Source organism: Aulostomus chinensis, chromosome 15 (assembly GCF_037954235.1).
Source record: "Aulostomus chinensis isolate RoL2024-O1b breed Wild chromosome 15, RoL_Achi_v1.0, whole genome shotgun sequence".
NCBI lineage: Eukaryota > Metazoa > Chordata > Actinopteri > Syngnathiformes > Aulostomidae > Aulostomus > Aulostomus chinensis.
The window spans coordinates 25,214,454-25,231,843 of record NC_141334.1 but is presented as its reverse complement, the minus strand read 5'-3'; the positions used below and the strand labels follow the sequence as shown (position 1 = coordinate 25,231,843).

The window sequence follows — 17,390 nt, the reverse complement described above, 5'->3', positions numbered from 1 at the left end:
AGGAGGTGCAGCAGTTGGGGGCCAATATTTGAGGCTGGATTTGACTTCATTACCTGGCCAAGTCATTTCAGTCCCTCATTTCGAGGCAGATCTGAGTTCTTGGAGAAGAACGTGTGTTCCATGTGGCTCTGAGTCAAGGAATCAGTCACAGAAAGGTGACTAGAAGTGTTTTTGTTCACAATATTTCTAGCCGCTCTTAACATTTGTCACTCCTCTTTTCTTTCTTCTCCTTTGTTTGTTTTAATCTGTTTTGCCACCAGAAAACTTGCTTTTCAGTTGAGCACACACACGCAGTGGGTCAAAAACAACACGCGTGTCATTGGGCAGAATCGTCTGCGTAGCAACAACACAGTAGTCGTATAATTGTATCTCTCAAGCAGCACAGTTGTAATTTCCTCTCTCAGTTACCTTGTTTCAAAGGTATATGGACATACACCTGTCTGGGCAACCATTGGCATGTTCAAAGGTTTGGTTACACCGGTAATCTTATGTTCATGAAAGCTGCTTGCATGTCACATGATGGACCAGCATCTTGACAGACGTTTGGCAGTCGTCAGACGCTCCTGTACCAGAACAAGCTGACAGGAGTGAGTTCGCTGCTGGCCCGTGTCTGCAGGCCCTGCAGCCCAAGGCTCATTCTTAGGTTGAATGTGGCAATGCAGGCTTGGGGAGGGAGCTTCAGACTGATGCCATGAGTCCAGCCCTGCAGCTCACAAGCCTCCTAAGGCAGGAGAGTCCCTGCTCCTATGACCTGGCCCTGCGTGTTACTGCCATGACCCACGTCCGCAGGTGAGGGTGGGTCCAGGAAGGCTGCTGGTATTGGAACTATTCTGACTGTTGGTGCCATTGTGATATGACGCAATCGTAGAGGGACAGTTGATTGCTGATAATTTATTTCTCATTGAAAAACCAATTAAAATGATTCCTGTGCGACTTCTGTGAGCATCTGTATGTTTGGATGTCTGAGTGTTCAGTCTCTGTATGTGAACGTCTCTGCTGCTGCACCACAGTATTTAATTTGACACATAATTAACCTGCAAGAAAAGCTGCGCCTGCCGGTGGGTTGAAAACTACAGCAGGCCACTTTGTAATTCAAAGGTAATTTCAATTAATCAAGCACCTCTCAAACTCCAGAAAGGATGTGAGTACACATGTGTTTGAAGGGCAGCAGCCACCATCTTGCACCTTCGTGCCGTTATCTGACCCCCAGCAGGAGAGTCTAAAATCTTTTTCCCTCGTCTGGCAGACGTGGAATGAAAACGTTCTTCTCATCCTCCAGTGCAACAAGAAAAAAAACCTACCGCCTCGTGTCTCTGTTCCAAGTGCTTCTGAAGAGCTGAAGTGTTTCTCAAACTAAGAATATTTAAATAATGGCTGTGTACCTTCACCTACTGGGGGGGTCTCTGCCACCGGGAGTCTAGGCTGAACATGTGGGCGCAGGCGTCGTGACATCACAGGAGGTTTAAATATGGATCTGAGTCTGATACACACTCCAGGGCTGGACTTGCCAGTGCAGGTGTGGAGTCAGACGTTGAAACTCATAACCTGCGGGGGTCTGATAATGAGGGAGGAGTAGAACACAGCTTTCAAAAATTTGATTTTCTAAGAAATATGCAAACTGAGCAGGACTTTTTCCATTTGAAATTCAACTCGTCAGTGGTGACCCAGTTTCACATTCCTGCAGCGTCTTATTACTTGTGGGTCGACTACTATTCTTTTCCCCTCGCAGAAAAACCCATGAATATTCAAATATTCTACATTCATTGAGAATAAGAGCTAATGGACGCCAGTTGTGTCCTCAATGGCTACGGAGTCCATCTCAGCGTCAGAGGCTTCAGGTGTCCTCATCCACCTGTTCAAGCTGCAAACTGAGCCTCAATTGGCCCTCGAATGTGAGGAGGAGGAGATTTCATGCTCCGCATCGCGAAGCTGTGAAACACGAAGGAGTAGATCCTGATCAGGCGCCAAGCACAAGCCTGGCGTCTGGTAGCAGGTTTTGATGTCATCAGTGTACAGATGACAATACGGGAGCAGGCAGGTTGGAAAACCAGGAGATACAGCAGGGAGAAATGGATTTTACAAGCTTCTCTTCCCACACGGGGCGAACTGATCCATCACGCCAGCCCATCGTCACCGGCTCGTGTCCTCGCCACAGTTGGCTCAGCCAACAGGCATTCTGTGAGGAGATGGGGTCATGGCAAGGTGTGACAGCAGCAAGACTGTTGGTTACACCAGGGCAGAGGGTTGGGTGGAGACCAGCCGTGCCGGTGCACCACACACACACACACACACAAACACTCCGAACACACTGTGGTGAACGGAGGATTCACATCATTCCAACAGGAACACAATTCATGCTGTTTGGCTCTTAAATGTAATTTGATAAAAGACGTTGTACGGTGTTTCCTCACAGAGATTTTTTCATAAACTCTGAGCCAGAAATCTGTAGTTCCTCAGCAAACTTCCCAATTTCAGAGCATCTTTATTCTGGCCGAGGAGTCGGTCTGTATGTCATTCGTACCCTTCTTCATGAAACATTTCTCAGCAACATGGGGAAAACACATTTGTCTGGCTTTTAACATGTCTATGAAAAAGACTTGAGCCTCATCACACCAATATATACGCACACATATACATAAACACACACTCATATATATGTAATGTGTGTGTGAGTGTTCACGTGTACATTAATCTCTCAATGTATAGTTTTTATATCTAAACAAGAGGGATGTTTTTCCATTTTGATGAGTCATAGGTTTGCCTCCGTGACAGTGACCCTTGTTTCAGTTTGTTCCCTTCCATCAACATGAAACATGAGGCCCAGAAAGAAGCTGATGCCCGATGATGGTGTCATTTTATCCTATTTTATTTCTGGAGTATTTTGATTCATTGCAATTACATTCAGTCAAGAATTAGGAGGCAGCAGAAAGCCTTGTTTCTGACCTTGCTTCCTTCCCGGTGGTTCTGGGGAGACGGGTCGTCTGGCTCTCCTCCTCTTGCCTGAGCCCTGACTAGAACAGCAGCAGTTTTGGGGGGGGCAGCTCTGCTACCAGAACACACTCGCCTGCATCGGCGCATCACAGCGTGACGCTTCGCTGTTAACACTTGGAAGATTGTGTTGACGTTCACCTCATAACAGCCACATATGCCGAAGTACTTACAACAGATAAAAGCGATAATGTATTGAACACATTATCAAACGTATGAAATATTTATATATTTCTACTTCCTATATCTTGTGTTGTAAACCTCTAGCTATTGTGTCTGAATCAAGTTCATCCGTTGTAGATCCAGTAAGACAGTGTGGATGCTCGTAACAAATCAATACCGTTAGCTAGCTAGCATTAGCGCCACCAGAGCTTGTTGATGTCTGCGGTGTAACGTTGCTCCATGGAGCTCAGCATGCCAGCGTTCTGGTGACCTGGATCGTGTTAGCATGAGAGAACAGAGCTGCTAATGTGTCAGTGATGCATGTTTGTTGTCAGCATCCCTGGCAAATGCAGTTCACCATCTGTGAGCCTACTGAGTTGGAGTAGTTCTGGTTCTGGACGCAGAGGATGGATCTGGATCACAGCAGCTACACAAGCACCAACGGTCCTGAGGCCATTTTGATTGAGTGCCCATTTGGAAATAAGAGGGTTCCTCTGATTTGGAGTAGGAATGGGAAGCAGGTTTTTAATAACGCAGCTTGGTCATCAAAGCGTATGTTCAAACTGGGAGCTTTCCAGGAAAACCACATACTGCAACTGGTTTCTAACCCCTGAACCATTTACAGATTATGAGACACAATAACAAAAATTACTTTCATTCAATTTAGGACAATAGCCTTGTGGCCAAAGTCATTAGTGTGTTAGCGAGGCTGAGAAATGCCTCAGGAATCACACCAATGGACTTTTGATTAATGGTAAATGTTCATTTTTGTACTGACCATTTAAAAGACAATTAAGATTGCCACTCAAGCGTTGAACATTAATTATAAGGCAGGCCTACGTAAGCTTCCATGAAATGTAATGAGCGTTGTGGAGGCTGAAACAGTGCAAGCAGGTTTGCAGAGAATTAGGCAGCCGATGAAGTCCTGACACCCCCACTGATGGTATCAGCTGGGCTGTTCACTCACTTGCCCCTGGTGAGGAAAACCCTGTGAAACTGGACCGGCCAAGATTCTGTGATTATTTTGAGCTGAAGTATAAATTAATAACTGTCACATCACACGCTCATGTTCTTGTCTCTTGTGTCTGGACGCATCTCTTGTGAATATTTCCAAAGGTTGGCATTCCTCAGCGGCTGAGAGGTGCAGCAGTCAGAGAATGAGACAGGACGCACACACGCGACTCATGGGGGGGGGGGGGGCGCAGCCGTGAATAAGTACTGTAGTGTGAAGACACAACCACACGAGGTGAGGAGGGCTCAGCCTGAGCGCCCTCAGCTGTCACCCTCCGCCTCACTGATGAAGTGATGATTATTCAGAGCCGCTACGGAACAATAACACAGGACCGCGAAGCTCACCGGCAAATTAACAGAGAGAAAGAGTGCCAGAGCAGACACTCGAACATGGTAAACATTGGAGGAACTACAGCAACCCACAGGAGAGGGAGGGAGGGAGGGAGAGAGAGAGTGTTCTGATTGGCTGCTGCTTGTAATCAATAACAAAATCTAATCACAGTCTGAACGTCCAATTTCATTCCGTTGAACATGGAAATGAATGACAACAATATCCCGAATGTCCAGACCCTTCAATCAAACCTGCCAGCGGCACGCCGTCGTTATCATATTCAGAAAAACCACATTCAGGAAACGTAGCCTCCCTTGTAGCTGCTGGGGCGCCGGCACAAAACAAGTTTAGGACCATAGGTGTACAGCATCACTATTACTTTAAAGTATAAATATTCAGATATACCCCATCATTAAATAAGTGCAGATGGAAGCAGTAAAAATTAAATCATTAATAATTTCTCTTCATGTTTGTTAAGGAAGTACACGTGAATTTCAAAGCTCCCCTGACTTCAGTTATGCACTTTTCAGTTTTCCAACTCCAGAGCGAAAGCGCTGCTTGGCAACAAAGTACATCATTTGAGCCGGTGTGGGTCATCAGTGAGGCTCCATGCGTGGCGGCGGTATGTTAGATGCAATCAGGATGATCTGTTGGAGGGTTGCTGCTGGCGTGATTGTGGCTGAGAAGCTCCTTCACATGCAGACGCTCATCTCCTCACTTGCTCTACTTTAAAATGCAGCGAGTCCCCTTGGCGAATGTATTTATCATAAATATTCATGAAAACAGGACGGTTCTATGGGTGCCGTGTGCTTTGTTTCCTCATCTAAATCACTCAGGACCAGGACATGACTGTCATAACATCCATGATGTGGGACACCCTAGTTAAATATTCATAAGTGTGTATCCATAACGTGCACTAGCAGATCCAGGCACTTGTGAACAACAAATAGAAATACAAACGCTCATATTTCCTCTCTGTTGTCTTCTTATCAGCTGTTTGGACTCCATAAGCGCCTGCAGGTCCTTTGCATTAAATCAGTCCTCTCACTCTGTGGAGTTTGCATTCATCAATCACTCTGAGGAGAACCATTCAGATCAGATCCAACGCGCGCCGTGAAAACTTTGGAATGAATAGCTCCGCGCCCGGACTGACACCTTTGTTACCAAGAGTTTTGACTTGTTATCTTAAGGGCTTCAAAGTGACTGGGACAAATAATCACTTTTGGTGTTTGTGGAACAACATTATTGATCAACCTGAAGGCTTCGGCAGGAGTCCTCAGTGGCGAGTCCTGCCCTCAGGAGGCTCGATCGATGACGCCACTAATTGAAATATTAACCACATTCACGCACATTGATTTAGTTGTGGCTGCTCACCACAATAAGAGCACTGACCACCACGCATTGATTTTCCATTTTGTTTTACTTTTAAATGTCTAAAGTCGTGGAGCTTTGTTAAATTGTGCGTAGACCCAGAGAACAGGGACCTCCTGTCTGAGGAGGTCTGTCCGTGGTGTCATGAACCTGGTAGTCAAGGGCACCGCAGCCCAGCCAGCAGATCACTGCCTTTAACATGTCGTCCAGCGTAAACGTGTAATGCGAGCAGTGACTTGCACCGTCCGTATCGTAGCATTGCCTGACTGCTGAACACAAACAACAAATATCATGATTCATGACACAGCAGTGTTGGGAATGCACATCCCTATGATGTCATGCATTAGCACTGCATGCTGTATGGTTTTTAATCCCACTGAGGGCACAAAAAAATCCTAAAGGGGAAAAAAGTGCAGCAGTGGACCCAGCGAGTGTTCTGGTGGAGCCGAGGGCGAAGGGAGACGCCCTCCTCGCTTCATCTCATCTCTCTCTGTAGGACACATGGGAAACTCTGGGGCTTCACTGAAACACCCAGGCAAGCCCCTAATAATTGCACACAGGTTATTCCACATGTGCTTGCTAAGCTCTAACTGCCATCTGCTCCAAAATTACAACCACACAGCTGCACAAGTGCCCCCAGAACGCAGCAACTCCCCACATGTTCGACAACTCCCAGCTATTAATGCTTGATGGCGGGCAGAGTCTCAAGCGACCTCCTTATCACCAAGTCGCTGTCAAGAACACGGGCAGGTGATAGTGTATGATTGATGGGGATATCTACTGCCTGCCTACCAAAGTTACATATCTGTTTCCTGCCCTTGAGATTTCGACTCCGATGGAGGGGAACATATGGAGGCTGTAGGAAGCCACCTCTGGCTGTAAACCCTCCGGCATGCAGGGAAGTCAGGTTGAAGAACAGCAGCAGGAACAGGTTGATTCTATCAGCAGTACAGGGAGGAGAGGGATGTTTGACGCACAATAAGAGGCCGAACCAGTCCAGACACAGGAGCAACACATGAGAAGATTAGAACACCCACTACCAAAGTCATAAATCCTGGCAAGGTTACGGTCGACGACTGGTTGCTGCAAAAAGAAAAAAGAAACATAAGACTAATTACAGTCGAATAACGAGAGAAGCTGCTATTCATCACAGGGGTCGTGTCGGGGTTGTCATCCATTATCTCTCACGGCACTCCTTTTGTTTCCTGGTAGATAAAGTGCTGTTTGAACTGAACCACAGGCGAGTGAGCTGGTGAGCGAGTGAGAGGGCTTGCACGCGCCTCACTTCCCCTGCGCTTCCTCCTTCCCTGGGCTTATCAGTCGAAAGTTAATGGCAGACCACAGGTCTGTTCCCCGGCATGCCCCTGACAAATCAACCTGCTGAAGATCTCTGATGCATCGGTACGATGTGCTTCTCCCATGATGAAAGACTTCTTGGTCATATGCTGCCATTCACATGCTCGTTGGTGTATTTCTCCTCAGCTGATGAGGAGGTCCCTCAGAGTGGCCCATGACCACAACAGACCACCTGACTGTGGTTTCAGCAATAAGATCTCAAGACGCATCCAAGGTGCTTAGCAGGTTCATGATCGTAATCCCAGGTGTGCACAAGGCCCGAGTGACTTCCCACTGATGAGGCATGCATGTGTGAGTGTGCAGCAGGGCGGCTTGGCAGTTGTCCCGACCACAACAGTCAGCAGGGCAACACGAGTGTTGAATCAAAGTTCAGACAGCTTGAATAACAGAAGGGCAGTGTATTAGAAGACAACTTGTTAATGGCAGTGCAAGGAGACAGTGCCAGCAGCTGGCGCTCCTCACTTCCACTTTTGCTTCAACATGCGGCTCCATCAGCACTTTGCTGAAGAGAAAGGACACTTCATTCATTAACAGACTTGTGAGAGCGCTCCATCAGCACCTCGGTAGAAGAAGAAATACCCAGAGTGAATGAGTGTTCGGCTCACAGCTAACCAGGAGACGCTCTGTTGGACTGTGCACGCGCGGGGGGGGGGGGGGGGGGGTATTCTGAGTTGTCTGAGGAGATTGAAGCCGGATGATCAGGGTTCTCCTGCTGTTCACACCAGGTTTTTACACACACAATCAGCTGCTCTGAATTATCTCTATCAATACAGGATCATAGGCAAACACCGGTTTAAGGGATTTGTTTAAAACCAACAGCACACTCGTTGCTCTGCTGCCTCACGTGGCCTCTGACAGTGGCGTTTTACTGTCAAGCTGAAACGCTGCTCTTTGTTTTTGTCATTGTCTATGTAGAGAAGGGAAGTCCACCAAACTGGCACACTGACACTGCACACCATGCACGGCCCCACTGCAGCTCATGATAACTATCGGGATGTCATTTCACTCACATGTGGTTCTGGTTCTGGCTGAACTGGGCTTTCTCACTCTTTTCTCATCCATCTCTTTCTTTCAGTCTTTATTTAACCTGGAAAGTCAATTAAGCTCTGATTTACAGTGACATCGAGCACCACCACCACATTATAAAGTGAAAATAATAAAAACAACAACAATAATTACTACTGTCATGATTAATATCATTACACAGAGTGCAATACGTAGATAAGAGGAAAAACAAATGCAAATGCAAGTACATAAAGAATTGGAAAAAAATTCATGTTAAAAACAAGAGCCGGTTGTGATCAAATTATTGGTGATCAAGGATCAAAACTGGCCAAAGAAAACCAGTGTGCTGAGCTTCCAGGTGAATTAGGGGCGACTCAATGTACTGTGGCAAAAAGCTAATGGTGGTCTCGCTACTACAACTTCCCCCTCTTTCTATCTCTGTCAGAGGTACCAGATTACAGCCACGATGATCGTGCGAATGATTGCGTCACCGAGAGATCTTGTTATTTTACATGATAACTCACTGACTTGGCTTTCCGTCCACTGGCCCGTACCACCGCGTTGGCTTCAGCTGCCTTCTTTCAAGGGTGGCTCATGTCATTGTTAAGTCATTTTATCATTTTCATAGAGGTTGGAGGTCAAAATCCTGACTGAAAACCAAACTTTCCCACATCTTGGATCCTGATGTGCTTCCTCTTGAATGGAGGGACGCTTAAACAGGGCTATCAAAGCTGGTCAGACTGGAGCTGTCCAGGAGGACCGCATCCCTGCGCGGGACCTCCTCGGCTCCCTGGGGGACTGAACGATATGAGATAGATGATTAAGACTCCTTCATTAGGATTTACATTGGACGATACGCACATTTGCCATTTGATTGTGGTCAGAAGTCCCAGCGTTGGTTTGTCTCTTGGCACCCTTGCCAAAGGCCCTGTTCATTTGTCATTCTGAAAACATCTGCTTGACACAACAGAATCTGAAAGGACAAATTCTGACACAAAAAAATGCCGAAAGTGGTGCTAAACATCGTGCACCCATGTCATAAACAATGCTACTCAGAAACAACTTGGTTAATATCTAGCAACTTGGAAGATTTGCCACTCAGCGATTTACTTTCTGTTCTCAAACGATCCCTTCCTTTGTGGAAAAGTCACAGCGCAGCCTTTAGCATTATGAGAATCGTCAATTCAGCACTGTTCCTCCAGAGCTGTGGACGTATCCTTTTAGTTGAGGGAATCCCAAAGGTTCCATAGTGCACTGCATACAACATTTGTCTGTTATTGCATTCATTGGAATAATTTCTCGTTGAAGCGGGAAAAACAGAGCCAACACATTTAGCAAGTGATAAGGAAGTTCATCTGGTATCCTTTGTTTTCACTCTCTCGGTCTTCTTCTTATAACCCGTCAGTGAGAATGAGAGCCGATCCGACCCCGGGCCTTGACCTGGGTCTGGGGGGAGCCTGCAGGTGACTTCAATGAGCTCTTTGTTAATCGGAACTTTGTTGCTAGAACAGCCACTGATAGTGAAGCTGACGCTCAAAGCGCCAGCGTTGTCGACGTGAGCAACTGTGTTCAGACGACGCGAAGGTCACATCTGTGTGGAATGTTCTGATGACACATTCCTCACACCATCACAGTCACAAACAAAACAAAGGAAATGCTAGGAGATAGTGAGAAAACTCATTGTTGGAGAACTCAAGCAGATCAAGAACCAGATTCTTCAGTGTAAAATGTTCAACATTCATGAACACATGAGAAGACTTTTTCCAAACAGCATAACTTATTAGTTTCAACGACATTGGAAATATGATTTAATGGCTATCAGCTGCAATTTAAGGCTACAAATGTTGTTGTTGTTTGTTGAAGTTTTAATTTTGGATGCAAAGAAATAGAAAATGCTTGTCAACGGCCTGTTTTCAGAACCGGAAGAAGATTTAAACAAAACTGACTGGATGTCAGGAAATAATTTATACCCACTAACACAGATTTCTTTGAGTAAAGACAAGACTTTTAGTCAAATAAATCTTCAAATGACAGAAAAAAAACTGAATGAGAATGAAAACCAGCAACAGACAAATATCCCAGTAACAAGTAGCTGTCAAACATACCACCAGAGACGACAGCGCAGCCAACGGCTCTCACAAACACCAGCGGAGCGATTAAGTGTATGAGCAGCGACGAGGGAGCAGTGGACACCAGCGCGAACAAAGCAGAGTGTGTGAATTAAGGGCTGGGACGTATTTGACGCATCAGTGACACGGGTGGGGTGACGTCTCGTCCATGGAGCGGGAAAGACAAAGCAGCGGTGTCCCACAAACCTGAGCCTGCTTCCTGAATTAACTGTGCTGCTGTGCCTGAGAAGGGCCCCAGCTCTCTGCACAAGCCACGCCCACAAATCTCTCTCTGGCCTTAATGAAGTCATTTATTGTCTTTTCATGTCCATGGCAACTCATGCAAATTGTAGGTTTACAATATACCTCCAAAAAAAAAAATGTCGCCAGTCCTGTCTCCCTCCCTTACGTAAGGCCTTGAATGCATCCCTGCTTGCTGACAGACAAACAGCGCTGAGTGTGAGCTGCAAGTCTGTCAAGGAGGCAGCATTCCTCAGTCACAACAACCTGGTGAATGGACACAGTCTGAAGTCACTGCCCTGCTGCTTATAAATCAGCCCTCCATGGCAGGGTCCCTTGTGGGGACTTGGCAAAATACGTGGGCCAGGAAAAGCTTCTCAGACAGCTTATCCTTTACTTTTGTGGAACTGAAGATATTGCTTGGTGACGGTGCAGTATTTGATATCTGGGACGCACCGTTCTGCACATTTCCATCAGCGGTTTTATGAAAAATAAACAAAAACTGCTTTTTTCCTCCCATGAAAGTTTGTCTGCCCTTTAAATACTAACAGCTCCGGGGTCAATTCTGACCCTGTCTCATGGTGGACTTCACGAGTAGCAGCACGAGTACATAGTACTGGAGAATTATTCAGGATGCATGTCCTTTGAATATCTACCAGGATTTGTTTTTTTGCTTTGTTTTTCTGAAGAATTGCCAGTGCGATACACAACGAAAGAGAAATTCCAGCACTGCAAATTGATCATTGAACTGACTGAGTAAATCAATCTGTCCTCCATTAAACTCTTAGAACAAACTTTCTGCAGCCAAGAAATGCTCATTTGTGATCCGAGCCTTGGAAAACAAATACACAGCCAACAAGCAATACAGAAACACAACGCCACATGGAAATTCCACCACAGGAATAAAAAAAACAGCTGGAGAATAATTACCTCCAATTTCCAATTTGCCTTCTCAGAAAACAAACGTGCCCTCTTGTTGTTTCCATGAATCAAGCAAAGTGGCAATTTCATATCTGTGGAGTAACAATTGTCATTTATAGACACTCACCCTACTGCGTCTAATTTAGCCGGTATTATACTGCGGAGGGAAGCACCATGAAGTTAAATTAAGTTTCGTGGTCCAGGCCTCTCGAGTCGAGAATCAGAACAGAGAGCTCCTGGATATAAAAATAGCTCCTGGTGATGGATCTCTTATTTCGGGGGCCATGGTGCACCCCATGAGTTCTCATTTCCACCTCGTCCATGTTTCCAGCTGCTACATCTGGGCAGAGGAGCCTTGAAGCCCTGAGACAGATTTCATCTCATTTTCTACATTTTAAATTTAGAAGGAAACAGTGCACTTGTGTTCACACGAACCATCAACCACCTGCGAGGACCAGTCTGTGGTACTCGGACAGCAGTTCAGGAGGAACAGACTGAAGCCTGCAAAAAGACTTCTGGCAAGCCTTCATGAGCAGCGCTGGCTCCGAGGATGAGGGTGCAGTGGCCAGTCACATGACTCCACCTCCACTCTCCAGCTCACACTTCTAATCAGACGGAAAACTAAGTGGCAAACATGAGAGGAAGTCCTGGTCTGGATGTCTGCTGGCAACTACCATGACAGGAGCTGTGGCCAGCAACCAGAGTCCAGCGGCCAGAGTCCAGCGGCCAGAGTCCAGCGGCCAGAGTCCAGCGGCCAGAGTCCAGCGGCCAGAGTCCAGCCCTGACAGCAGCCAGACGTTGCCAAATCACCCAGAAATCAACATGAGACGAGCAAACACTTCCTGCTTGTGGACGCGAGCGACGTTGTCTGTATGCGGCGGCCTCCTGCCTTCGCCAAAGATTATGACTGTCAATGACCCAAGTGTTGATTTCTTTTATGTTACTTTTGTTCTGGTGGAGCCATTTTCAACCCATCAAATGCAGATTTTTAGACATTGAGATAGAAATCTGGATATCGCAGCAGCATGTTTCCCTGTGCAGCTTTATCGCTTAGTTTACAGCTCAAGAAAACACATTTTCGTGGGCTCTGGCTCTTTAATTAATGACTGCCATAAAACCCTGATATGCCCACAGTGGAACATATTCAGAACAACAATATTCAGACGTCGAGACAGTAAGAGATTTGTGTCATTTAAATGGTTGCCAATCTATAAAAAGATACAGAAAAAAATAGGAGCATAAATAAAAATAAATAAATAAGTAAAAAGTAATGTGGGTGGCTGCCTATTACTCAGACTGAGTGGACCGATACATTTGTGAAAATGAAAGCGCATCTATTCAGGGATCCTTTACAAGAACACTTCCACGACAGCAGCAAAAGCAGAGCGTCGGCCTGTAGCCTGTCACCAACGGGAGGAAGCGCAGGCCCTGGACATCAGCACTGTCACAGGACAGAACGCCGCTTGCATTTGTATGCACACGAGGCCCCCAGCTGTTTGCAACAGGTTCCCTCCAGGAGCACCGAGGAGGCAGAGGAAATCCCTGGCAGTGCAGGTGGGTGAGGCAGGTTCAGGGAGAGTGCAGCGTTTTATGTTCCGAGACACACGTCAATTCATCTTAGAGGAGCGTATGAATACATCCAGCCCTCAAGCTGCCTGACTTTAACAGCATCTCACTTTATATCCGCGCTTCATTTATCACCTTTTGAGATCAAGCTACTACACACAGGTGGCCGCATCTACCTGCCGCTGTCGGCCATCTGCCCCCCTCCCTGAGCAGGCGGCTGCAGGGCTTGATGTGGACTGCACCAGGAGACGGACACAAACATTTTTTTTACAACAACAGCTTTGCCTCTTTTGCCTGGAGATCCCTACTGAGAAGCTGGGCCCCTGCGATAAGAAGAGAACACACTCTACCCATCAACAATGATCGCAATGTCTTTAACAAAAGACTGCACACAGCGAGTGCACCACGGCTCCGTACCACCACCCCTATCCATCTCTGCTCTCTCAGCTGGTCATCCAATAACAGCCGTTGCTCCAAATTTCGATCTAACCGACTATAATTCTTGACTTTGGCTGACACGGGCTGATGGAGGTAGGACAAGGGCACAAAACATAGGCCTGTGTGAGGCTGAAAAAACAAGAGTTGGTGCTGCTTTCTGGCAACACAGCCGGCACTGTCTCCTCTCTCCCAGCCACATACAGAGACAGAGGGAGGGAGGCGGCCTGCTTAAACAATGAGCCTGCCTCATTACCAGTATTTATCTTAAGCTGGGTTAATACTCTACAAAGAAATGCTCATCTTTTGTTTGGGAGGAAAAAGACATGCAGTGCTTCTTTCAGAGCAATGTGACACCGAGATGCTGGAGTGCTGTTTCACTTTTTGTTTGAGCTACATGAAGTCTGCTGCCTCACCTCGTAGAGAACATGAAAGATTTGTACGGCTCATTCGAAGCACACATTCATTTTACAGCAGCTTTTCTGCTGGCGTGACTCCAGTGTCAAGCGTGAATCATTTCTGTCATGGTAAACGCAAACAACTGTCAGTGCCAACGTATTAGACGGGAGAGAAAGAAACACAAGACAGCCTTCAGCGAGGGGCACTGGGAAGGCGACCTTGCGCTGTCTCACCCATTTCCTCCAGCGCCATGCGTGTAGAAATGGGTGAGACAGTGCAAGGGTGCACAGATACTCACTGATTTCTATATGTAAGATAAAGAGAGGAAAAAACAGGAGTGGCAAATACACTTTGACAGAAAATAGCATTTTGGACATGGCTCCCTCTCTCTCCCTCCAGTGAGCTGAGGCAGCCCCCCAGCCTGCAGCCCCCCAGCCTGCAGCTCCTCCTGGAGGGGCACCCACAAGCACTGATTAGTGTCAACTGCCATCCAGATGTAGTGTTTGCTGCCACGGTGGCTTCAGTCTCAACTAGCCAGCTAGCAGAGCGCCTCAGCTCGGGTGCCTCTTACTGTCTCCATCAATCACTCTGGAGTGTTTTCCTCTGCCCCCCCCCCTCCCCCGCTCACATCCACCCAGCCCTCCATCCCCACCCACAAGGTCTGTGTCTGTGTGCAAACCAGAGTACAATCATTTCTCCCATGAACCATCACAATGGCCCAGTCTGCTCCCATTTGTAATTATAATCAGATCCGACTGTCACAGGAGCGACTGTACGTCCTCCTTTAAAAATAAACCCACAGCCGCCAAAACCACGGCGGCGGCGAAGCCCTGCAGAGCCTCACCGGCGCAGGTCTGAAGAAGAAACAAACCCAAAAACATCTGGATTGCATGTAGAAAAAATGACACCATCACCCTTTAAGTGTTTTTTGATTCAAATCTGAATATGTCAAAGTCAACATCTCCTCCCATATTGCAAATCACATTTACAAAATAATGGTAACAGGCTCCCAAACCATCAGCTGCAAACATCTGATCCTCTCACTCACAAACGTCGTCACAGGCGAAACCGGCTACAAAACCCAACGAGAGCAAAGCAGCAGCTCAGGAAGCAGAACTGGCCCCGGCGCCATTCAGCACCCCGTTAGCGAGACATGGAGTCAACATTTCCAGGAGAACTTTGCCTTTTGTGAAATCTTGCAGGTAATTTGCAGTGGAAGTTTTACTTTTCAACACCACTATGGCATTCATAGTTATCACGAACAGTTATTATGAACACAAATACACTCCCAGCAATGACTGACGGAGACGCACACGGACTAAAACCCAGTGGTGGCTGTAAGGCTTGTAACAGGAAGAAGTTTAACATGATCGATGGGAGCCGCCACTGATGAGCAGGCCTGCACAAAAAGCTCAGAGGTCTCTGCACTAAAAGAAAATCCACCTGATTGCAAGTATTGAGAGCAGCGTGCAGGGGTTCCTTCTTCAAGTGCTGCCAGCCAGTGCCCCCCCCCCCTTCACACCTGAGCTGCCACACAGGTGTGCTGCTGATTTCTGTCCTCTTAGGGGAGAAACAGCAGCCACCATCCGACTGCAGGATGAGCGATAACCTTTGTAGCGGCAAACAAAGGCCCAGATCTGCAGGGACGCGCTGGACCAGAGAGATTCTGGCGCTTTCTGCTCAAGGTGTTGATTTATTAAAGTGTGTCACGTTCACCTACGCACACCTGAAACATTCCAACACTTGAACTGCCCGCAACACTCAGATGCTAACACTGAGATGTCACAGGAGGTATTGTAGTACCAGTATTTGTTTCTTTATGGTATTACAGTAATGCAATGCAATGGTCCAGGGTGGTCAGTACTGGGTGGGGGCCCCAGCCTAGTGCTACCAGTCACCTTGGCCCTGGAGCCACCCCTGCACAAGGGTAGTATTGGTACCTGTGTTTTTGACAGTGTAAACAAAGTAACAAATACTGTTAACTTAGTAAATGTAAACAAAGAATAAACGTCTTTATGTTTGATCTCATTTTCACCAGTTTAGAGTTGAAACAGGGAAACCCTGACCTGGTCAGAGCAGCAGGAGCAGCGCAGCAGAGACCGACTGGACCGCGTCAGGCTCGCGCGGAGACCCCTGCTGCTGACCAGTTCACCCACAGGTGATCCAACATCTTCTCCCAATGACCAATACACATTTACGGTCTCCTGAGGCGAGTTGTCCTGCCCCCCGGAGGGAATCCTCCCTGCTGAGCAGAGTAGGAGCTCAAGCCGGAGGAGGAGGAACCTCCGTGACTTCTCCTCCTCGCGCCATCCAGTTTCTCAGTGTGATCACTTCTGACCGCGGGGCCCCTCGCCAGACTTGGAGGCTCCAGCAGCAGTGACCTCTCCTCCCGGCCCTGTCCCGGGGAGATGATGGAGCTCAGAGAGCGACACAGGCTCATGCTCAGCAGGGCTGGGGAGGACGCAGCCTCCTGCAGGTTCGTGGCCGGGTCCGGGGTGTCGCGGCAGGTCGCCGCTCACCCCGCCGGCCCCAGTAGACCCCTGCCCGCCACGGCAGACCCCTGCCCGCCCGAACACTATGTGGATTAACTTGGATGAACTGCCCACGCTGTCAGCGCGGATTAAGAACTAATACTTAATCAACTTTGCAGCAAAGAGACTTACCAGCGACAACACGATCTCCGAGCCCCGGGCTCGAGCGCACAAGGACACACGCTCGGCGCAGGAGCCCCGACACGCCGGGAGCCGCACCAGCTCCTCTCTCTCTCCATGACAATCACACCACCTAACAACCAGCTCTAGTCAGGATTGAACTTCCCAGACTAACTCATAGTCCAGCCGCCCTTGCTGTCCTCAGCACCGGCTCGGATCCTGAAACCAGACCGCGATACGCACAAGACCCCCACAAACTAACCCGCAGACCGCGGCAGCAGCGCGCTCCTACCTTGCTCCATCAGCAGGACGGTCATCCCGACCAGCACGGCCCAGTACAGCGGGTTGCTCATGCTGTCGTCTGCCGAAATAGCCCGCAAGCGAGTCCGTGAAAATCCTGGAAAGCGCGTCTCTTCAAGTCCCCGGTGCTCGAGTCTGCCTGCGCAGCATCCAGCAGCTCAGCAGAGTCCCTCCTCAGCTGCGAGGTTATTGGCGGCGGCGCTGCGCGCAAGCTCGCGGCACTGACCACGTACCACTTCCGCTTCCCGCGTGCGACTCTCGCACTCACCTGCTGCGGCTCCACTGACTCGCTGCCTGGGAGTTTACGCTGAAGGGGCGGTGACCCCGCTTCCTGCCCCGGGCTGGCGCCCTGTCGCCAGCTTGGGCTCGGTGTGCACCTGCAGCCCCCCATAATTAGCAGGGACGCGCGCCACCCCCCCCCCCCCAACCCCAACCCCATTGACACCGACACCACGTAGTCCGGGATGTGACCTGTTTGAGTCCAGGGGAGAATCTAGTGCAGTAAATCACGGATGACAACAGACAAACCAGCAGCTGTTATCGTCG

At 48.2% G+C, this 17,390-nt stretch overlaps 1 protein-coding gene across 1 annotated transcript in view; it reads right to left on the bottom strand.

Annotated features, from left to right (window-relative positions):
• ntm (neurotrimin) overlaps window positions 1-17,055 on the bottom strand; it is a 485,612-nt gene extending 468,557 nt beyond the window's left edge. The window contains exon 1 of the mRNA XM_086225657.1: window positions 16,837-17,055. Coding sequence (XP_086081783.1) covers window positions 16,837-16,897 — 61 coding nt within the window. The 5' untranslated portion in view covers window positions 16,898-17,055. The remainder of the gene's footprint in view (window positions 1-16,836) is intronic.
• Between the last annotated feature and the right edge of the window lie 335 nt (window positions 17,056-17,390).